General features: G+C 39.4%; 2 protein-coding genes and 2 non-coding genes across 4 annotated transcripts; all 4 read right to left on the bottom strand.

Annotated features, from left to right (window-relative positions):
* Window positions 1-3952: 3952 nt before the first annotated feature.
* Window positions 3953-7373, bottom strand: LOC146906355 (uncharacterized). The gene is made up of 5 exons (XM_085728798.1): window positions 6728-7373; window positions 5236-5969; window positions 5024-5119; window positions 4459-4835; window positions 3953-4175 (listed from the first exon to the last, which is right to left on the bottom strand). The coding sequence occupies exons 1-5, from the start codon at window positions 7371-7373 to the stop codon at window positions 3953-3955; spliced, it is 2076 nt and encodes a 691-aa protein (XP_085584924.1).
* Window positions 7374-8402: 1029 nt separating this feature from the next.
* Window positions 8403-9095, bottom strand: LOC146906356 (uncharacterized). The gene has a single exon (XM_085728799.1). It carries the CDS (start codon window positions 9093-9095, stop codon window positions 8403-8405), a length of 693 nt encoding a protein of 230 aa, XP_085584925.1.
* A 6767-nt stretch (window positions 9096-15862) lies between these two features.
* Window positions 15863-15969, bottom strand: LOC146906357 (small nucleolar RNA R71). Its single transcript, XR_015020879.1, has one exon. It is a non-coding gene; the product is annotated as a small nucleolar RNA R71 (small nucleolar RNA).
* Window positions 15970-21315: 5346 nt separating this feature from the next.
* LOC146906358 (small nucleolar RNA R71) lies at window positions 21316-21422 on the bottom strand. The gene has a single exon (XR_015020804.1). It is a non-coding gene; the product is annotated as a small nucleolar RNA R71 (small nucleolar RNA).
* Between the last annotated feature and the right edge of the window lie 2367 nt (window positions 21423-23789).

Here is a 23789-nt window from a genome sequence, read left to right on the forward strand (position 1 = left end):
TCGGATTTTCAACTTAGCGAGCTCTTTTTCCTTTTTCCTTTTTCTCTTTTTTTTTTAGCAATGACTATTTCCACTTATTGTATTTGCTTGCTTTCGGACCGAATGTTGACACATGCTTCTATGATACATAATTGTAAAGATAATATGTTTGTCATTTTTGTTCTTTTTAAAGAAAACACAAAAGTTTTAAAAGGATTTTTCAAAGTTTTTGTTTCAAGTACTAATATTAAAAATGGAAGAAATTTTACACATAGAATAAACAAGAATTCCAAATAAAAAGCACAGGCTCAAATTGATGTAATAGAAATGGTAACCGGCCAAAGGCATGGCACCACGGATTACAAAGTTTGGAAAATGGTAATTAATATATGGAAGGTACATTGAACACAATAACTGCTTTGCTCCCTAACAACTTTGAGATCCACTGTTTTGATGCTCTGACATCGGAGAACTTCTGACAGCTAAGGTGCCCCAAGTGAGTGATGCTTACTCTGATGCAGTTACTTGTCATAATCCCTTAACTTTTGCATAGATCGCCCTTTCGGGTTTTCGATCTATCAGGGTAAACATTCTTTCTTTTTTGTCTCTAATTTTTGCATGGACCACCCTTTCGGGTTTTCAATCCATCGAGACGCTCATTTTTGGTTTAGGCCGCCCTTTCGGGTTTTCGACCTACCAAGTTGTTCTTTTATACATTTTCTAGACATAGTATTTCTTGACTGCATCAGAATTCACAGGACGAGGTAACTCCTCTCCATCCATGTTTGTAAGAATCAAAGCACCACCAGAGAAAGCTTTTTTAACAACAAAGGGACCTTCATAGTTAGGTGTCCACTTGCCCCTTGGGTCTGGTTGAAAAGACTTGATACTCTTGACCACAAGGTCTCCTTCTTTGAATTCACGGGGACGCACCCTTTTATCAAATGCCTGTTTCATCCTCGATTGATATAGTTGTCCATGGCACAAAGCTGTCATGCGTTTTTCTTCAATTAAATTCAACTGATTATACCTATCCTGACACCATTCAGCCTCAGACAACTCAGCTTCCTTCAAGACTCTTAAAGACTAGATCTCAACCTCCACAGGGAGGACAACCTCCATACCATATACCAAAGAAAAGGGGTTGCCCCTATCGAAGTACGTACTGAGGTACGATAGCCATACAAAGCATAGGGTAACATTTCATGCCAGTCCTTATAAGTGACCACCATCTTCTGCACAATCTTCTTGATATTCTTATTTGCAGCTTCAACTGCAACATTCATCTGTGGTCTATAAGGAGAAGAGTTATGATGTTCATTATTGAAGTCATCGCACAATTCTTTCATCATCTTGTTATTCAAATTGGTACCATTATCTGTGATGATCTTGTTAGGAACACCATAGTTGCAGATGTTGTTATTCTTGATAAACCAGACCACCACTTGCTTGGTCACATTAGCATAAGATGCCGCTTCAACCCACTTGGTGAAATAATCAATAGCCACTAGTATGAAACGATGTCCATTGGAAGCTTTTGGTTCAATCCGACCAATCATATCAATGCCCCACATAGAGAAAGGCCACGGAGAAGAAATAACATTGAGCATAGTTGGCGGTATGTGGATCTTATCTGCATAAATCTGACACTTGTGACACCTCTTGGCATGATGATAATAGTCAGCATACATTGTTATCCAATAATAGCCTGCCCTCAATGCCTTCTTAGCCATTGCATAACCACTGGCATGAGCCCCGAATGAGCCTTCATGTATCTCATGCATTAACAAATCTGCTTCACGCTGATCTATACATCTGAGCAAAACCTCATCAAACCTCATCTGAGCAAAATCTGCATCAACACATCTCCATTCAAGAAGAAGTTACCAGACAATCTTCTTAGAGTCCTCTTATCTTTGCGAGATGCCCCGGGCGGATACTCTTGTGTCTGAAGGAAAACCTTGATATCATGAAACCACGGCTTGTCGTCAAAGACCGCTTCAACAGCAAACACATAAGCTGGCCGGTCAAGGAACTTGACATTGATTAAGGGTACAATTTTGGGGTGGTTCACCTGGATCATTGAAGATAAGGTATCTAGAGCATCTGCCATTTGATTCTCCTCTCGAGGTACGTGGTTCAACTCTACTTTGTTAAAGTAAGTTAACAAACGTCTGGCATAATCTCTGTAAGGTACCAACCCAGCATGATGAGTTTCCCATTTTCCTTTGATCTGATTAATCACAAGAGCTGAATCACCATATGTCTTAATTCTCTTGATCCTCAAGTCAATAGCTTCCTGAATACCCATAATGCAAGCTTCATACTCTGCGATGTTATTTGTGCAACCAAACCGTAGCCTTGCAGTAAAAGGAATGGGATGGCCCTTAGGAGCAATGAGGACTGCACCAATTCCATTACCATAGACATTAACGGCTCCATCAAATATCAAACCCCATTTAAACTCAGGATCAGGGCCTTCGCAAAACAATGGTTCATCACAATCTTTCATTTTCAAATGCATGATCTCTTCATCCGAGAAGTCAAACTTGATAGGTTGGTAATCTTCAATTGGTTGATGAGCTAAATGATCAGCGAGGATACTACCTTTGATAGCTTTCTGTGTGCGGTACACGATATCATACTCGGACAATAACATCTGCCAACGAGAAATTCTTCCATTTAAAACAGGCTTCTCAAAGAGGTATTTGATTGGATCCATTCTAGATATCAACCAGGTAGTGTGATTAATCATGTAGCGGCGGAGACGCCTGGCAGCCCAGAATAGAGCACAACAAGTTTTCTCTAGTGCGGAGTATCGAGTCTCACAATCAGTGAACTTCTTGTTCAGGTAGTAAATTGCATGTTCTTTCTTACCGGTTTCATCTTGCTGACCAAGTACATAGCCCATAGAGTCTTCCAACACAGTCAAATACATGATCAAAGGTCTTCCATCCACCGGGGGGACAAGAATTGAGGGCTCTAACAAATATTCCTTGATACTATCAAAGGCTTTTTGGCATTCATCGGTCCACACGATCCCTTGATCCTTGCGAAGCAACTTGAATATCGACCCACATGTAGCAGTCATATGAGAGATGAATCGGGATATGTAGTTCAGCCTACCAAGGAATCCTCTGACTTGTTTCTCTGTTTTTGGAGCAGGCATTTCTCTGATGGCTTTGACTTTGTCAGGATCTACTTCAATACCCTTCTGACTAACAATAAAACCCGAAAGTTTCCCGGATCTGACACCGAAAGTACACTTATTGGGATTCAGACAGAGCTTGTACTTTCTCAACCGCTGGAACATCTTCAATAAATACTCAACATGCTCTTCTTCAGTGCCTGACTTGACAATCATATCATCCACAGAGACCTCGATCTCTTTGTGTATCATATCATGGAATATCTTGGTCATGCCCCTTTGGTAAGTGGCACCAACATTTATCAACCCGAACGACATTACCACATAGCAGAAAGTGCCCCACGGTGTGATGAAAGATGTCTTTTCTCTATCTTCAAGAGCCATCTTGATCTAGTTATACCCGGAAAAACCATCCATGAAGGAGAACACCTTGCATTTAGCAGTATTATCAACCAGTACATCGATGTGAGGTAAAGGGAAATCATCCTTCGGGCTAGCCTTATTCAAATCTAGGTAATCAACACACATTCTGACCTTACCATCTTTCTTTGGAACAGGTACTATGTTGGCTAACCATTGAGGGTATTCAGATGTGATTAGGAAACCGGCATCAATCTGCTTTCGAACTTCTTCTTTGATCTTAAGGGCCATATCAGGATGAGATCTCCTCAATTTCTGCTTAACGGGAGGACATTCAGGCTTCAAAGGCAGACGATGCTCCACAACTTCGGTATCTAACCTTGGCATATCCTTGTATGACCATGCGAATATGTCAGCTTACTCTCTGAGAAATTTAATTATTCTTTCCTTAACAGTGGCATCCAACTATGCCCCAATCTTTATCTCTTTCTTGTCCTCCTCGGTACCCAGGTTGACAATTTCTATCTCTTCCTGATGAGGTTGAATAGCTTTTCTTTCTCGTTCTAACATCCACCTGATCTCATCAGGAATCTCTTCATCTCCTTCTACCATAGACTCATAAACAGGAACCTCAAAGTTGGGAGGAAGCATAGGGTTACTGTGTTCAACGGGCTCATTTATGTTCAGTCTGCACATGATTTATGATTGATTTTTAAATGAGTAAATGCAGACTTTTGAGTTTGATTTTTAAAAGAAAAAGAGAACAATTTTTGGTTTTATGTATTACCATTTTTCCAGAAAAAACACTAAAATAAAATAAAGCAAAGTAAAGGTCGTGACAGAAACGACGATTTTCATTCATAACAAAAGTACTTGAAACAAAGACAAAGCCCTACATAGTTTCACTTTCGTCTGGGGCAGGACGAAAGGAGTTTTCTTAAAAAAAAACAAAAACAAGACAAACATATTACTTAGAACGAGGTATCACAGAAGGGATGTCCACAGCGATCCAGTTGCAGCAGGCTCCTCTAGGTGTCACAAAGACAGGTGACACCTCTTCAGACTGATCCTCAATGATTGCATTAGTCTCTGGTGGAGCATAAATGAAACCAGCACTCTGAAAGGTTCCTCCAGCAGGGTTGAATGCCCTAGGCTTGCTATTAGGAAAACCAATTCCCTCTTTGCGCTTGTTCTCGGGAAACTTCACTAACTGGCCCCAACCTTCAGTTTTCCCTTGATGAATCACCCTCTGAGCATCCTTCAAAGAAGCCATAGTAGTCTCAACCTTCCCCGCACTTCCTTTAGCAGAGAGACCTTGGAATGATGACCCATCTGAACCACTACCTCGCTAAAAGAGAAAGCTGACAAGTTACTGACCAACAGGGCTGACTCACCATTGACGGTTATAAGTTTCCCATGACTTACGAACTTTAATTTCTAATGAAGAGTGGATGTCACTGCCCTAGCATCATGGATCCAAGGCCGGCCAAGGAGGCAGCTGAAAGAGGCTTGGATTTCCATAACTTGGAAGGTAACCTTGAATTCATGTGGGCCAACTGAGATGGGTAATTCTATTTCTCCACACACTGACCTTCTGGTTCCATCAAATGCTCTCATTGTCACTTTGTTGGGCTGCAAGAGAGCCTTTGAATATGAAAGCTGGTCCAGAGTGGACTTTGGCATCACATTTAGAGCGGACCCAGTATCTATCAAGACATTAGAGAGAGAGAGTCTGATTTGCAAAGGACAGAGATAAGTAATGCTAGGTTGTGATTCTTTCCTTCCACTGGGAGGTCTTCAACGCTGAAACTCAAATTGTTGCAAGCAGTCACATTCCCTACAATACTTTTGAACTGTCCCAAAGTTACATCGTGTTCCACATAAGCCTGATCTAGCACCTTCATCAGAGCATCTCTATGGGCATCAGAGCTGGATAAAAGAGACATTATAGAGATTTTGGCAGGAGTTTGTAGCAACTGATCCACTACTTTGTACTCGCTCCTCTTGATTAACTTCAGGATCTCATCACTATCCTCATAGATGATCCCGCTGGGCTGTCTCACAGCTTTACCCTTGCCCGGATTCCTCTCTTTCACCGATTCTTCGGCTGGAGCACTAGTTTCTTTCTGATCAACAATAGGGAGAACACGTCCACTTCTCAATATTTTGCTACTTTCTGCAATGTTGTCCACAGTGGCTGATGAATCTAAAGGTACCTTTTTCCCATCTTCCAAGATTGTGTATTCATAATTATATGGCACGACTTTTTGAGAAGAATAGGGCAATTGTTCTGGCGAGCAGATCACCAGAGGGGTGCCGACTGGTCTTGCACGGTTGACCATTATCACAAGTGGTTCCCGAGTTCTGAATATCGGAGTAACAACATAAACATTCCTATCTTTCTCTTTTCTGGTGTCAACAAGTTCTTTCCTGTCTAGCAACCCTTGCACATCATTCTGGACTTGCATACAACCACGAGAATCTATAGAACATACGTCACAAGCCTCATGGTCGTGGCTAAAGAGAGTTGCTTCGCACATTTTCATATGTATCGGAACCAAAGGAGTCTTGATATCACATGCATAGAGGACTTAGCTGTCTTCTTGAATCATATTAATGCCCGGCCCATGAGGTGGTAGAGGATTGTTTTGAACAACAGGGTAAGGGTCTATGAAGGTTAGTTCTTTATTTTGGATTAGCTTCTGAACCGCGTCCTTAAGAGGGTAACAATGATCAATGTCATGGCCAGGAGCTCCTTGGTGAAATTCACAGGTGCGGTCGGCACGGTACCAGGCAGGCAAAGGGTTTGGTACCTGACGGGATGCCTAGAGTTGCGCCAGATTTCTGGCAAGTAGGGAGGGTAACAAATCCTTGTACGACATAGGTATAGGCGGAAATTGGTTTCTAGGAGGGCGAGGTTGTTGTTGAGCTTGAGGACGATACTGTTGTTGAAGTGGTGGAGGATAGTATGGGTGTTGGTAGAATGGTTCAGGATTGTGTGGTTGATAATTTGGTTGGTACAATGGCGGGTAATATGGTGGATGTGCCTGAAGCCTTTGTGGTTGATAATTTGGGTTTCGTGGAGGGGGCATTTGTGGTGCAACATTGTCCACATAGGGGTAGTTCGGGTATATAGGTTGAGGTCCGTCATGGGCCACCATGCCGACCTCCTGAGCATTCTTCCTCGGATATCCATTTCAAAATTTCTTATTCCATTAGATGAACCACTTGATGAGCCACCTGCGGAACCACCTGATGAACCACCTGAGGAGTTTCCTGACGACCCACTTTCAATAGTCAAACGTCCTTCACGGACCCCCTCTTCGAGACGCATTCCCATGATCACCATATCATTGAAATTGTTAGGAGCTATAGCGACCATATTTCTGTAGTAGAATGGGTTGAGAGTCTTGAGGAAGATCTTAGTCATCTCCGGGTCTCCTATTGTTGGGACAACCTGTGATGCAAGCTCCCTCCACCTCATGGCATATGCCCTGAAACTCTCTTTGTCTCCTTGACTTTCAGCCCTGAGTTGTTCCCTATCCGGAACCAGGAATCCATTATAATCATATTGTTGAATGAAAGATCTTCCCAACTCATTAAAAGTACGTATCTTGTCTTTCTCTAACTTCATGTACCACCTTGATGCGGGATCCGCCAAACTATCGAGGAAACATTGAATGAGAAGCTTATCATCTCCGGCATGTGTCGACATCTTCCGAGCGTACATAGTCAAATGAAGCTTTGGACAAGTATTTCCTTTGTACTTCTCAAATTCTGGTAACTTAAACTTGGGCGGTATCACAACATCAGGAACCAAGCAAAGTTCATGGGCCTCTAGACCAACAGCATCTTTTACGCGGAGAGCTTTCACCTCTTGCCACATTTCATCGTACTTCTCACGCAAGTCTTCCACTCCATCATTTCCTGCCACACTACCTGAGTGGTAGACCTGTTCATCTTCTTACTGAGTGGTGTGGACATGGGGTCCTGTATTAGTCACGACAGCCTGAGGAATTGGTTGGCTAGGCTGAACAAAAGGTGTCGACCGTTGTCCAAAAGAGAACGGCATTTCCGTAGTACCAGGACGAACACCGTCATTGATCATGTGTGGCATGCCCCATGGATAACTAGAGACATGTAGTATTGAGGAGTAAAACCAGGAGGACCAGGTGGACGGAAGTTCTGATTGTACATATCACCAGATGCAGAACCCACCATGAGAGGCTGCGTAGGCCCGGCAGATGTAACAGCAGTAGGTATTAGTTGCGGAGTACCGTTAGGTGCAGCAGAATCGACCACGGTAGGAATTGGCTCAGAGACCACTACTTGTTCTCTCTCGGCCATCAGAGTCTCCATCATAAGAGCCATCTTCTCTAACTCTGCCTTAAGGTCACTAACATCCGCTCTAAGCTGAACGTTTTCCTGTTCTGCTGATGCCATCTTCTTCTTGATGTAAGCTCGAGTGTGGTGAATACAAGTAGGTTTGTACTGAATACGTCAGGCCACTTTCAATTACTGCGGCAGAGAGGAGTAAAGTGTGAGACTTGATTTTGACACTTTATGAATGCAATATGATGCATGATGTGCTAAATGCAAAAATGTGCAAATTTTCATCGAAGGACTTATAGAAGTAATTTTGTAAACATAACAACTTAATCCTTACATTAATGAAAATAAAGTACTACAAGATAATTCCCTTTCTAACAACCAAGCCATGGGATAGACTTACAATATAAGAAACACTACGAGATAATTCCCTTTCTAACAGCCAAGCCAAGGGATAGACTTACAAAATAAGAAACACTACGAGATAATTCCCTTTCTAACAGACTGAGCCAAGGGATAGACTCCAAAGTACATAAACAAAAGCCTCAAAGATAACATAAAATACAACTGGGAGACTCTCAAGCTCCTACTCCGGGAAATCTGGGTGTGCACCGGCGAACATATCCATGCGCTTCTTCTTACTCCCTGAAACCTTCTCAAGTATGGCATTCTTTTCTTTGATGATCTTCTTTAGCTTAGCAATCTCTTTGTCTTTTTGGTGATTCGCCCAATTTTCTTTCTCTAACAAATCCATCACCATATCATAATCCTGCCCTTTTTTGCGGAGCTTTCCTTCCACAATGGACTTTTCACGCCTTTCAATATCTAACTGCTTTTGGTATCCTTCCAAGGACTCAGGAGGTAAAGGCATAGGTATGGTTGGGGTAGTTGCAGTCACAAACCTTTGTCGAGGGTAAGGCATCTTCAATTTGCTTGCTCGGTCGATGACCCATTGGACATAAGCTTCATGAGTGATGACCGACTTCCTTCCTAATAGGTTTCTATCCATCCTGACAATGGAATGCCAAGCCTTTTCAAATTGCACCCTTAGGTTCTTATCATCCTTTTTGTAGAGGAAGAAATCTTTGTCCATAATGAGATACACATGTTTCATCTCCATAGGGTATCCAAACTGTCGTCTAGCAAGAACCCGGCTATAACAAATTTCTCCACGTGTACCAAGAAGTGGTACGTTGTTGAAAACTCCACAACTATTGATGATAGAGTCGGGGTCACAAGCTAGGTTAAACCAAATGACATCATTAGGGGTGAGGGTCATGAGTTTCTGAGACCAAGGGAGATATTCTGGTCTAAACTTAGGGCGAGGTAATTGTCAGTTGATCCACATGTAAAGTAGAGGTGCACAACAAATGATGGTTCCTTTTCCTTTTTCGGTTCGGTCATGGATAGAAACATAGGTGTCAGCAAGCAAAACGGGAACCGGGTTTTGAGTTAGGAAGATTTGGATGGCATTCATGTCAACAAAGCCGTTAACATTTGGGAAGAGCACAATACCATAGATAAGCAAAGCGAGGACAGACTCGAAAGCATCCATCTTTAACTCATCAAGCCATGTGGTAGCTATTTGGTAGAGGAAGTCGTAGGATAAGCACTGAAGACCGTCTTTAAGGGTAAATTTGTTCCTTACATTGGCTATGTTGAGGTTAAGGGTTTTTTGAAGAGCTTGGATTTTTTTAGGGGTGAGTTCAGGATCTTGATAGGGCACCTGATCGAGTACGGGCAAACCAACCCAATGAGAATACTCCTCTAATGTAGGAAAGAGCTGAAAGTCTGGGAACGTAAAGCCGTGGTAGATCGGATCATAAAATTGAACCAAAGTATTGAGGAGCCCATCATCCACCTTTACCATGAGAATATCCATCAAGCAACCATACCGATTTTGAAAGTGATCTGGATCCCTCAATCTCCTTGCTAACTTCCTTAAGCTCTCCAAATCTGGTTTTTTGAATTTATACCCATGAGTTCTCCTTACATCCTCTATTTCCTATGATGTTTAAAAAAAACTTCTACATAAGTCCTTCGATTTTTTTCAATGAGAAAAAGAACTATTTATGAATGGATGCATGTATGTATGATTATGCATAGAAAACAAGAGGTTTAAGGTATACAATGTTGGAGCTTAGGGACAAAAACGCCATTTGATAAGGACTATGGTTTGCACAAGTAACAAAGGTTCTACCATGGTTCCCGAATTACAACCGCCACAGAACTTTATCAGATACCATGACAACACCTGGTCCAACATCGTTCGTAGGAAAGTCTAGTTCGAGTGTAGCATTGCAAGTCGACTAATACTGAGACAACATCCGGTTAGCCTACCGCACTACGTCCTAAAAAGGCCAAGATGGGTTAAGGGTTACTAAAGGTCCTTAGCGTTCAATGGAAACTTAAAAGCAATAGAGTCTAAGCGTGACAACACCCGCTGACATATATCACTTCAAGCTCCTCCGCTAAGCGTGGTTATCTCACGTGTGTCAAGACACGAGAATACTCTTGGCATGGCACTATGAGTCTACCACTCCTATCTTATGTTTCACTCAAGCCCGGGTATAGAGCTTATCTCACCACTCACGTAATAAAGTAAAAATATTTACAAAGTATAAACAAATAAAGCACAAAAATAAAGGAAGAAAGGTGGGTTTAACCCGCATAGGATTTCAGTCCCCAGTGAAGTTGCCATTTTGTAGACCGATGATTTTCGGGTGTCAATCCATTAATTGGTTTTGAACCTTCAATCGTTGGACTTTTCGATCTTTATTCGTGGGAAGGGAAAAGATGAATTAAAACCCTTTTCAAAGACTTTGGATCCGGGGGTTGATTTCGATAGAGGAAGGTGTTAGTCACCCCTAAAGACCACGGTACTCCGTGGGAACCTCTTTCCTAACTTTATCTTGTGCTAAATTTACTTTTACTTATTTGAAAATTTCTTGCTTAAAATCTAAGTGAAAGCATGGAGGGAGAAGAAGTATGATTTTGTTATTTTTATTTGATTTGGAAGGATAAATCCTTTGCCTACATACCCTTAAAGAAAAGGGATCAAAACCCAATGTAGTTCATTCTTAAAAATATTTTTGGTGGGTTGGGTTGATTTTAATTTATTTTTGAAAATGGTTTTAAGAAGGGTTGCGAGACCTCAAGGTATAGAAGAATAAAATGGTGTGAGGTTGTTTCATTTTATTTAAGAAATTTAGTCCAAGTTCAATTAAGATTCATTAGAAATTTGATTAAGAAAATAAAAAGAAGAACAACTTGGATTTGCATCCAAGGTTTATTAAGAAACTATTTGACTTTTTACTTATTTGATTTTTGGGATAAAAAAGATTTTTCTAAACTAACCGTAAGCTAACGTAACGACGTGGAAAAATAAAGCGAGATAAAAGCGATAAATAAATTGATATGGTGTCGGTGCAAGTGTCGGCGTGTGACATTATTACATACCCTCCTAGATGCATTCTAAGGCAAGAAATAAAAACGTGAAAAAAATAAATTACATCAATACCTAAAATACACACTAATATATCGGAAAATAAATCACATGAAATTATGAGATATGATAATAAGGCTAAGATATAATCATGGACAGTGAGAACAGTACGTAAAAGAGATAAAATAGACACATAATTTTTAGGAAATTTTTTTGGAGAAAATTTAAATGAAACAGGGGTGTAAACCGCATAATAGGGGGGTACCAGTGGTAAAAAAACGTAAAAAAAGAACAATGCAGAAACGTAAATGGGTCTTCACTAGGTCCACTGGGCTTATGGATTTGATCCTGGCCCTTGGATTTTGATCACAAGGCTAAAACAGCAAACATACCATGAGCAGCAAATAAAGAAAACAAGGTAATAAACAGGAAGTTTCAGTGGCCGTCTGATCTATCAGGTGATAGATCTGACGGTCCTCAAACAGTGAAACATATAATGACAAGCTAGGCATATGGTAACATGTAAACAGAAACCGCTGGATTAAATGGAAGACAGATCTGATGGTTGAAAGAGAAAGAGAAGGAAAACCGGATGAAGACCGGTCCGGTTCAGGTCTGAAGTTTGGGAGTTTGTGTAAATGTGGCAAAAATTTCTGACGCGTGAATAGTGACTGACCCTGCAGTGTAATAATGACAGACTTTTATAGCTGCAAACTAGGGTTTGAGTGCAGGTTAGGTGCTGGCTTGTGATTGGTGTGATTAGTGTGATTGGATCACAACAATCACAGACTGCCATCTGTACTGACTTGGAGAGAAAGGAAAAAAAATGGACACTTTGGATACATTTTGGACCAATTGGAATGTGACACCTAGACGAAGACTGGACCCACAGACTTAACATGACTTAAAAGAAAATGAATAATATTCTAAAGAAAAGGGAAAAAACGTGATGGATATATAACAAAAAACTTGGAATAATAATAAAAAAGATAAAATAAACTAATAATAATAACTAAGGTAATAAAAATAAAAATAAAAATAACGTAATATAAAATAAAATAAAATAAAGTCCCTTTTCGGTAAATGAGGTATTTTAAAATACCTCTGTGCCGAAATTTTGACTAAAACGGTTAAAAATGCGGTATATTTTTTAAGTGTAAGTAAAAACTTTTTAAATGGTTTAAACCTATAGACAAAATGGAAATTTCATTAAACAAAGTTTAAAATGAATAAAAGACTTTAAAAATTTAAAAGTACGCGTAAAAAATGTAAATGCCTAAAAATACAAATAAAGTGATTTTAAAACACGTGATGCATAAATAAAAATGTACTTGCTTTAAAATAAAAGATAAAGAGATTTTAAATGATTAAACAATGAATCAACAAAAGTTTTAACTGGTTAAAGCGAAAAAAGATATTTTGAGCCGTTTTAAAATACGACTAAAAAGACTTTTAACTGGTCCAAAATTGGGGTATGACAATCTTTTGCCTGATATGGTTATTGTCCTATGAAGGATCAATTTCAAATCCATTCCAAGTATGAAGAAACATCTTTGCAGGCATAGCTGTTATTCTTGTCCTGTAGCAAAGACAAAAACAGAGTAGTAGAGGTAGTGGTTGTACGCTTCGTACAATTGTCCTTTTTCAACGCTCTTAAAAGAACAAGCATCCAATGCCTTCAAATCCTTTCAAAATAGTCGTTGTTTCACTCTTCTGGTCTTCTGTAATGCTTAGACGAGATTAAATCCTTTGAACAACCTTTGAAGCTTTAAGTCTCTCATCTTCTGATGAACTTCAGCTTTTGGTGATATAGCTTCTCATGAGGTGCTTCTGACGAACTTGATTCTAATGACGTCATCACTTCAGGAGCATTTGACTTCAGGAGCACTTTTCTTCAGATGCTTCACGCTTCCTTTTTGTTGATTCCATAGCTCTCTTTTGTTCTTCCAGAACCTAATAAAGATATCAAATTTTTGTCTATGGTCCTGTACACTTGAACAAATATTAGCATATCCAATTGACAATTTTTTAATACCTTGTTATCATCAAAACTCTAAAGGGTAATGTAAAGCACGTTTTGTTCCAACAATCTCCCCCTTTTTGATGATGAAAAAGATTAGTATTTAAAAAGTTCAATTGTTGTTAATCTAATTAACAAGTTGACTTTAAGGGTATGAGGTTTGTAAGCTCCCCCTGAGTCCAATAGTACTTTAAGGTGAGGTTTGTAAGCTCCCCCTTGGTTCTATCCATGTTAATTAAATTCATCATTAAAAACGTAATAACACTCAGAATAATCTCACATTAAATAGACTAAGAGATAAGAAGAAGGTCCAATTAATTTAACTTTTTAAAATTAAATTAATGGGGATCAGAGCCAATAAATACTATACATCTACTCCCCCTTTTGTCATCAACAAAAAGTATAAAAAAATAAAGACAAAAAGAAAGAGATGAGAAAAACATAGTGAGAAATTCTGTAAAAACAATAAAATTAAGTTCAGAAGCAAAATATTAGTTTAGTAGCGCATAAACTGTTCAAAAGCATGTAAACATAGAAACTCAAGAGTAAAACTAAACAAGCTCATAAATAAGGTGTGCAACTATGGCTTGGCTTGTTTCCGAAACAATTCCATCAACTCTTGGAGTTTCTTGTTTGTGTTCTCAGATTGCTTCCTCATTTCTTCCTTGAGATCATTATGGCTTCTCAACAGATTCTCTTCTCTAATCCTGAATTCTTCCAGCTTTGCTTCTGTAGTATTCTAATCCAGAAGTTCCTTCTTTAGTTGCTTGTTTTCACTCTCTAGTTGATGAGTCATAGATTAGTATATTTTAATGCTTTATTTAGTTTAGTTTTAAATAAGATTTGATTTAATTTTATTGCATTTTATTTCCTTTTAGAATATTTTACTTTAAATTGCTTTTTATTTTATTTTAGGAACGAATATATGGTGGAAGGTGTCTTGGAGCAAAAGAAAGAGGACTGGAGCAAATACAGTGCGAAAATACGAAGATACGGAACAAAAATATGTTCCCACCAAGTCAGAAGCTTGGCACGGCCAGTGCCAACATGTGGCACGGCCGTGCCACCTCCAGAAGCCCATTTTGCTGCTTTTTCTTCGGGCCCAAGTTACCCTGTTGCAGCTTTACTGTTTTACCCTTTTAGTTGCTTAGTTTCTAAGTCGATTGTAAAGCTATAAATAGAGTAGCTCCCCACCATAAACATTCACATTTTACTTTGAATATTTCAAGTCTTTATTTCAATAAAAGTTCTTTACTTTATTTACTTTCTTCATTGCAATTTACTTTTATCGCATTCTCTCTTCTTCCCCCATGTCTACGATGAACGTGAGTGAGTAGACTTCTTTGTCTTGGGATCGTTGGATAAGTCTAATGACGTAATCCGGATCAAGCCAAGCCTTAAACCCTAATTATTTGTTACCTTAATTCCTAATCTAAATTCACCGTTTTAACATGAATTAATTATTATCAAACTGTGGAAGCGAACGCGGAGGGTTTGCTAATGGTTAATTCATCATCAAAGATATCAATTCATAAAGCGAACGCGGAGCTTTGATATCCGATCAAGTGAATTTAGACAAAGTTTGCGAAACATGAGAATAGTCTAGCAAACCTTGGGACACATAAAGTTTCGATCTTCAAGGGTCCCAAAGGCAATCACCCATGAGAATAGGTGTGGTTGTTGGAGGGATACACTCACTGACTTCGAGAGGAGCTGTGATATGCTAAAGAGAAACTTGTCCTTAGTAATTAAGATTAACGCATAATTATAAGTTTAAGGCTTGCTTGTGAAAAGATTCGTTATTATGATGAACCAATGATCCCGAGACTTTTTAATATTATTGTTATTTACTTTCAAAAACTGCACTCTCCAACTTCTTATTTCTTTCTCCTCTAATCATTTTCTAAAAGTTAATTAGATTGACCAACTCCCTAGCGGAACGATAACTCTACTTACTACTATTACTTCGATAGGCCGTGCACTTGCGGTTTGGCCCTATCAAGTTTTTGGCGCCGTTGCCGGGGAGTTGTTGTAATTTGATTAACTTTTTAATAGTGATTAGACTATATATATATCTTTTTCCTTATTTTATTTTACTTCATATAAAAAAAAAAATTTCTCTTTATTTTATTTTATATATAAAAAAAAATCTTTTTGTTTATTCTTTCTTTTTCTATTTCTTCTTTTGCCTTTAACTTCTTGGGAAGATAATAACGATATGGCTAAGGAATGCACTCTCATAGAGTATGCAATCCCATCTTCAATTGAGTCATACGATGCTATTGTGTACCCAACGGTTGATGACAATTTTGAAATAGAACCTGCACTTATTGAGTTAGTGCAGCAAAATCAATTTTTCGGATCACCCACTGAGGATCCGAATTTTCATATTTCAACTTTTTTAAGACTCAGTGGAACCGTGAATGCAAACCAAGAGGTCGTAAGGCTGCACTACTTTCCTTTTTCCTTAGGGGGGAGAGCTAGTGCTTGGTTTAATTCATTGAAACTTGGTTCTATCACTTCATGGCATCAAATGAAGCAAACTTTTCTTGCCCGATTCTTCCCCTATTCTAAAACAGTTCAATTAAGGAATCGAATCACACAATTCACTCAAAAAGATGGAGAATCTCTTTACGATGTGTGGGAGCGTTTCAAAGAAATGCTTAGACTTTGTCCCCATCATGGTTTAAAGAACTGGCTTATTATTCACATTTTTTATAATGGTCTTTTGTATCCCACAAAGATTTATGTTGATGCAGCTGCAGGTGGAGCTTTGATGAACAAAACATACACAGAAGCATATGCTTTGATCGAGGACATGGCACAAAACCACTATCAGTGGACCTACGGAAGGGACACCACTAATGTTGCTCATTCACCCTCTCAGAAAGAGGTAGGTATGTATGAAAATTCTTCCCTTGATCATCTGGCTGCTAAAGTTGACGCACTCTCACAAAAATTTGATAAAATAAATACTAGTGCTGTCACACCTTCCCCTGTATCACCTCTTTGTGAAGTTTGTGGTGTATTTGGCCATATTGGCATTGATTTCCAACTAGGTAGTGTTGTTAGAAGTCCTGAGCAAGTAAACTATGTTGAATATAATCAAGGGTTTAAAAATAACCAAAAAAATTTTCAAACCCCTCAAAATCTTTTTGGACAAGAAACAACACCACTCAGTTATGCAAACAGCCAAATAGTCCCTCAAAAATCCAGCTTGGAACTTTTTCTAGAAAATTTTCATATAAATCAATCTGAGCAGCTCCAAGAGTTTAAAAACCAAACTGGATTTTTGAAGGACTCTCTTGCCAAACATACATTGAACGTAGACTCCATAGTTACTCACAGTAAGATGATAGAGACTCAGACTTCTCAAGTACCCCAACAGCTGGCTACTCCCCCTCAAACCTCTGAAGTCCTTCTAGGCCAAACCGAAACCAACCCCAAAGACCATATAAATGCTATTATTTTTAGGGATGGTAACAAACTAGAGGACCGCATTGTGAAAATTAAGAACAATGAAGGAGAGATAGGAAGTGATAAGCCTCAAAGTGAGAAAGCTATAGGAGAGAATGACAAGCCATTTGTTTCACCGTCTCATGAGCCTAAAATTCCTTTAACACAAGCGTTTGCTAAATCCAAGTTAGATGAGCAGTTTAGAAATTTTATTTAAATACTTCGAAACAAATTGCCACCTAAACTTAAGGATCCAGAGAGATTTTCCATACCTTGTGTCATAGGATATAAAACATTTGAGAAAGCCATGTGTGATTTGGGAGAGCCTGTTAGTTTGTTGCCATTATCCCTTAGTGAGAGATTGAGTATAGGATAGTTAAAACCACGTTCTAACCGTCAAGCTAGTGACTCTAAACAAGCGCTTCGTGGGAGGCAACCTACGCATTTAATTGCTTTTGTTTTGTTTGTTTTTCTTTGTTTTAAGTTGTTTTGTAGGTAATTGTCCAAGTATGATTCAAGAAAAACTGGAAATTTTGAAGCCCCCGTGACCAGACTGTTGGCACGGCCCGTGCTAAGGTTGGCACGGCCGTGCCAACCCAAAACCACCCACAACCAAAAAACTAGCAGAATATTGGCACTGCCCGTGCCAATATTGGCACTGCCCGTGCCAAGCTTCTGCACCACATACCTTCAAAAAAATTTCTCTCCTTCCCCATTCACTCATTTCTCTCTAAAAACTCCATTAACCCCCAACCTCCAAACCTCCATAACTCCACCAAATCCAAGAAATTCTTAACCAAATTATCCCAATTCATCATTCCAAACTTAACCACCAATCAAAACCAACCTTCATCCAACCAAACACTAAATTCATACACCATTAAATCCTAACCCAATTTCTTCACCAATCTTCATCATCAAACTCATCAACCTTACTCAAACATCAACCCCAACCTTAAACCAATCCTTTCCACCACAAATCTTCCAAAACCCTAACCTTCAACCAAACCACACAAAATCAACCCAAGGTCAAGGTCTAATGGCTTCAAGAAGAAGTGGTAAGGAACCAGCAAGGTCTCAAGGAGGACCTCCCTCAAAGAAGCAAACACAAGTCAAGAATCATGGGATCAAGTTTAAGGACAACTCACAAAGGGATAGGTATAAAATTCTAATCTTTAAACCCTTGCATCCTTCTCGATATCTTGATTCTTACACTTTGAATATGCTAGAGCTTAGAAATGATGTCTATAGGTTGATAAGAAGGCTAGGTTGGACTGACATGTTAGAACCTATGAGGGATTATGAGAATTTCACCTATGACTTTTTGAGTTCCATTGTTTTTACTAAAGATAGGTTGAATTATGATAACCCTAACCATAGAGTTTCCTTTAGGCTAATGAATATTGATTATGATATGTCTCTTTAGAACTTTTGTGATGCCTTAGGTTTCGCAAATGAGGGGTATATCCATGATTCTTGGGATCCTAGCCTTAAGCCGGTTGACTATCAACCCGCTGTCTTTTGGGAACGTATCACCGGCCTTTGCTCCTTTGTCACTAGAGCCAATAAAGCTAGCAACATTAACAACCCCGTACTTAGGTACCTTCAAAGGGTAATGACTTGCACTATTTGGGGTAGAACCGAGCTAGGAAATACTAGAACCGATGAATTGTTCATGTTATGGGCAATGCTCTACAACCACCCCGTCAACACTTGTTTCTATTTGATTGATTACCTAGACTTCTTAGGTAATAAACCACCCGGTAGGGGAGACATAGTGGTGGGAGGCATCATTACGTACATAGCTAGGTGTTTTGGAGTAAGTGAAGATGAGGGGATCAAACCAATTGAGGGAAACAATAGACTCAACATAGATACCCTTATTGCTATGAACTTCATTAAACAACGCCCACCCCTCCATTACCAACTCAAGCTAAATGTGCCTATCTTGTTTTTACTTCCTAACCCATCTCGGACTACCACCGAGGTGGCAGAAAATTGGTTGTATGTTGATGATGTGCAGGTTCTTGGTGAGCAACATGAAGATGAAGGAGAAGGTGCTAACTTGCACCAACATGTGGGAAAAGGTGCTAACTTGCACCATGACGAAGAATACCATGGACATGATTCCGGTGCGCTTAATGAGGATCAAAGATGGACATGGATTCACAATGAAATCGAGAAGATGAGCACCGAGCAACAAAGGCAAGGTGTTGAAATCTCCGGCCTTCGTAATGAAGTTCAAAGGGGCAACCGTGTCAATGATGAAAATAATGAGATGCTCCGTCGGATGATGCAACACCTCCAACTTCAAGGTCCTCCTTATGGACCTCAATAACATGTGAGCTTTCCTCTTTCTCTCTTCCATTCTTCTCTCTCTCTACTACTCTCCTTCTACTCCTTCTTTCTTCTTCCTCTACTTCTTCTTCTCTTTTAATTTCTTTTCAATTTTGAATCATTGAGGACAATGCTTCCCCTAAGTGTGGGGGGGGGGGGGGGGGGGGGGGGGGCTAATAAAGTGTCTAGAGTCGTAGTGTCCAAACTCCCTTGAACTTTATTCTGTAGTTTTGTTTTTATAGTGAGAGGCATGACTAGTAGCTTGTTTTTAATGTAGAAAATGACATGAAAATTTTTGTTTTGTCTCTCCTTTAGGTTACTTCTTGTACATAAAAGTAGTTTCTTGTGTTTCTTATGTTCATGCTATACCCACCTCTTGTTTTATTGTGAAAAATATCCAATGATAAAAGCACCCGGTTGCAATCTGATGAGTCATAGATAGTCTTATTTATTGCCTTATTTAGTTTAGTTTTATTTTAGATTTGATTTTATTTTATTGCATTTTATTTTAGTTTAGAATATTTTACTTCAAATTATGTTTTATTTTATTTTAGGAATAAATATATGGTGGAAGGTGCCTTGGAGCAAAAGAAAGAGGACTGGAACAAATACAGCGCAAGAATACGAAGATACGGGACAAAAATATGTCCCCCCAAAGTCAGAAGCTTGGCACGGCCCGTGCCAACATGTGGCACGGCCGTGCCCGTCTCCAGGACCTGTTTTGCTGCTTTTCTTCAAGCCCAAGTTACCCTGTTGCAGCTTTACCGTTTTATCCTTTTAGTTGCTTAGTTTCTAAGTCAGATGTAAAGCTATAAATAGAGTAGCTCTCCACCATAAACAATCATGCTTTACTTTGTTTATTTCAATTGCTATTTTAATAAAAGTCTTTATTTTCCCTTTTACTTTCTTTGCAATTTACTTTACTGTTATTTTCTCTCTTCTTCCCCCATGTCTACGATGAACATGAGTGAGTAGACTTCTTCGTCTTGGGATTATTGGGGAGTCTAATGACTCAATCCTAAACAAAACATGTCTAAACCCTAATTTCTATGTAACCCTAATTTCTAATCTAGATTCACCGTCTTAACGTGGATTAACAATTATCAAACTGTGGAAGCGAAAGCGGAGGGTTTGATAATCGTTAATCCATCATCCCAAACATCAATTCATAAAGCGAGAGCGGAGTCTTGATGTTGGAACAAGTGAATCTAGACAATAGTTGCAAAACAGTGAAATAGTCTTTGCAACTATTGAGACAAAGAGTAGTTTCAATCCTCTATGCATCTTCTAGTAATCATGTCAGTGAAATAGGCTTGGTTGCTAGAAGTAAACTCTCACCGGACTTTCATCGGAAAGGTGAGGGGCTAAGGGAAACCGGTCTTTAGAAATTAGTGTGTAAATCATGAAATTAGATGTTTAGGTTTTGTCTAGTGAAGGATTAGTCATTATGATGAACCAATGATCCTAAGGCCCTTTATTATTATTGTTTTTACCTTCAGCAATCAAACTCTCTTTCATTAACTTTCTCTCCTCTAATCATTCACTAAAAGTTAATTAAGTTGAACAACTCCCTAGCGGAACGATAACTCTACTTACTACTATTACTTCGATAGGCCGTGCACTTGCGGTTTGGCCCTATCAAGTTTTTGGCGCCGTTGCCGGGGAGTTAACTAATTTAATTAGCTTTTTCTTAGTGATTAGAATTCTCTCTTCTTCTCTTTCTTTTTCTGTTTTTATTTTTATTTTTATTTTTCTGTTATCACTAACTTCTTGGGTTCTCAATTTTTTATGCGAAAAACCAGAAATCGAGTTGTAATAATCAACGAGATCGAAAGGTATTTGCATAGACGAAAGAGAGACGCACGAAATAACACCGCCATGGCCAATCGCACTCTCAAAGAGTATGCAACGCCGTCTACGGCTGAGCCACAAGCTGTTATTGTGTACCCAACGGTTGAGGATGACAATTTTGAAATTAAGCCTGCCCTACTTAACTTGGTGCAGCAAAACCAATTCTCGGGATCCCCCACTGAGGATCCCAATCTTCACATCTCTGTTTTCCTACGAATTAGTGGAACCATGAAGGAGAACCAAGAAGCCGTAAGACTTCATCTCTTTCCCTTTTCCTTAAGGGATAGAGCTAGCGCTTGGTTCCATTCCCTCGAAGTCGGTTCCATTACTTCATGGGATCAGATGAGGCAAGCATTCCTTGCCCGTTTCTTTCCACCATCTAAAACCGCTAAACTTAGAGACCAAATCACGCGGTTCAACCAAAAAGATGGGGAATCTCTCTATGAGGCGTGGGAGCGTTTCAAAGAAATGCTAAGACTTTGTCCCCACCATGGCCTAGAGAAGTGGCTTATAGTCCACACTTTTTATAATGGCTTGTCTTATACCACTAAGATGTCTGTTGATGCAGCTGCAGGTGGAGCACTTATGAACAAGAACTACACGGAGGCGTATGCCTTGATTGAAGACATGGCTCAAAATCATTACAAATGGACCGACGAGAGAGCCATCACTAGTTCTTCATCCTCCAAAAAGGAGGCAGGTATACACGAAGTCTCTAACTATGACCACCTTGCTTCTAAAATTGATACACTAACTGAAAAACTTGAAAAACTCAATGTTAGTGCTATCAATTCTGCTTCTACTCCTTCTTGTGAAATATGTGGTATAACTGGTCATGCTGATTGCCAACTAGGTAGTGCTATTAACGGTGTTGAGCAAATGAATTATGCTCAATACAACCAAGGGATGAGACAAAATCAAAATTTTTATAAAAACCAAAATCCCTATGGACAAGTAGCACCACCCGGTTATGCAAACAACCAAAGATTCACTCAGAAATCCAATTTGGAAATTTTGTTGGAAAATTCTATTGCCAACCAAAACAAACAACTTCAAGAACTTAAAAACCAAACTGGATTTCTGAATGATTCTCTTTCCAAGCTCAATACCAAGGTTGATTCTATTGCTACTCACTCTAAAATGCTTGAAACTCAAATCGCACAAATAGCCCAACAAGTAGCTACCTCTTCCCAAACACTGGGAGTCTTTCCTGGTCAAACCGAAGCCAATCCCAAAGCCCAAGTTAATGTCATATCTTTAAGGGGTAGTAAGTTAGGCGAAACTTTTGCTAAGGTTAAAAACATTGGGAAAAAAAATGTCAAGCCCTTAGGTGATAAAGTTGTGATAGAAGAAGCAAAACCACTTGAAGAAAACAAAAGTCCATCCCCCTTAAATCCTGAAAAGCTTAAACTAGAGGGTAAGTTTGAAAAATTTGTTAACATACTTAGGAAAATTTGCATTAAACTTCCCTTTGCTGAAGCTTTGTCTAGGATGCCTCTATATGCCAAGTTTTTAAAGGAAATTTTTTCAAAGAAAAGGGCTATAGAGCATAATGAGACAATAACCTTGGCTAAGGAAACTAGTGCAATCATCCAAGAAGCACCCCCTAAGCTTAGAGATCCAGGTAGCTTTGCCATACCGTGTGAAATTGGGAATGAAACCATAAACAAAGCCTTATGTGACTTAGGAGCTAGTGTTAGTTTGCTGCCTTTGTCTCTTCTTAAAAAGATAGGGATAGGAGAGTTGAAACCTACCGAAATGGAATTAAAGTTAGTTGATCGTTCTACCATGAAACTTGTAGGATTTGTCGAGGACATACCTGTTAAGATAGAGGGGATATACATCCCCACTGATTTTGTAGTCGTTGACATTGAAGAGGACGATGACGTCCCTATAATCCTAGGTAGACCTTTCCTCACAACTGCAGGAGCTCTCATTGATGTTAAACTTGGTAGGATAGTCTTTCAAGTGAGTGATCAAATGGTAGGATACGAGTTGGAAAATGTTATGAAGGGTCCCGCTCTTTACTCTTGTTGCATGCTTAACGATCATGTTGTGAAAGAACGTTTTATAGCGTCATCTACAAAATATGATATCTTTGATCCATTCTAAGGATCTTTCTAACCGTCAAGCTAATGACATTAAAAGAGCGCTTCGTGGGAGGCAACCCACGCATTTAATCGCTTTTGTTTTGTTTTTCTTTATTTTAAGTGTTTTTGTAGGTAATTGTCCAAGTTGATTCGAAAAAACTGAAAAATTTTGAAGCCCCCAGGTCCAGAAGGCTGGCACGGCCCGTGCTGAGGATGGCACGGCCGTGCCATGGTTTGTGAATAAAAGTTGAAGTCCAAGGTCAGAATGTTGGCACGGCCTGTGCCAAAGGGTGGCACGGCCGTACCCGACTTCTAGCATCCTATATACCAATTTTTCTTCTTCTTCTCCATTCATTCTCAAACCACAAACTTCTTTCATCTTCTAACCCTCTCTCTAAACCTCCATAACTCTTAAACTCCAAACCTTCATAACTTCATCAAAACCCAACCAAATCACTGAATTCTTTCACCAATCAATCACAAATCTCATCCAAAACAAAACCCTCCCATCAAAAACATCTTTCACCCACTCAAACACATAATTCACCAAACCCTTATCTCCATTAACCCTAACCCAAAAACCACCAAAACTTCACCAATCTCCACATCTAAAACCATAATCCTCACTTAAACATCAACCCCAATCCAAAACCAACCCTTTCTACTCAAATTCTCATCAAAACCCTAACCTTCACCAAAACCCCAAAGTCAAACCAAGGTCAAAGGTCTAATGGCTTCAAGAAGGAGTGGCAAGGAACCGGCAACATCTTCCGG

The sequence above is a fragment of the Medicago sativa genome, chromosome 7 (assembly GCF_051527215.1).
Source record: "Medicago sativa cultivar Bolivia chromosome 7, Bolivia_mono, whole genome shotgun sequence".
Taxonomy (NCBI): Eukaryota; Viridiplantae; Streptophyta; class Magnoliopsida; order Fabales; family Fabaceae; genus Medicago; species Medicago sativa.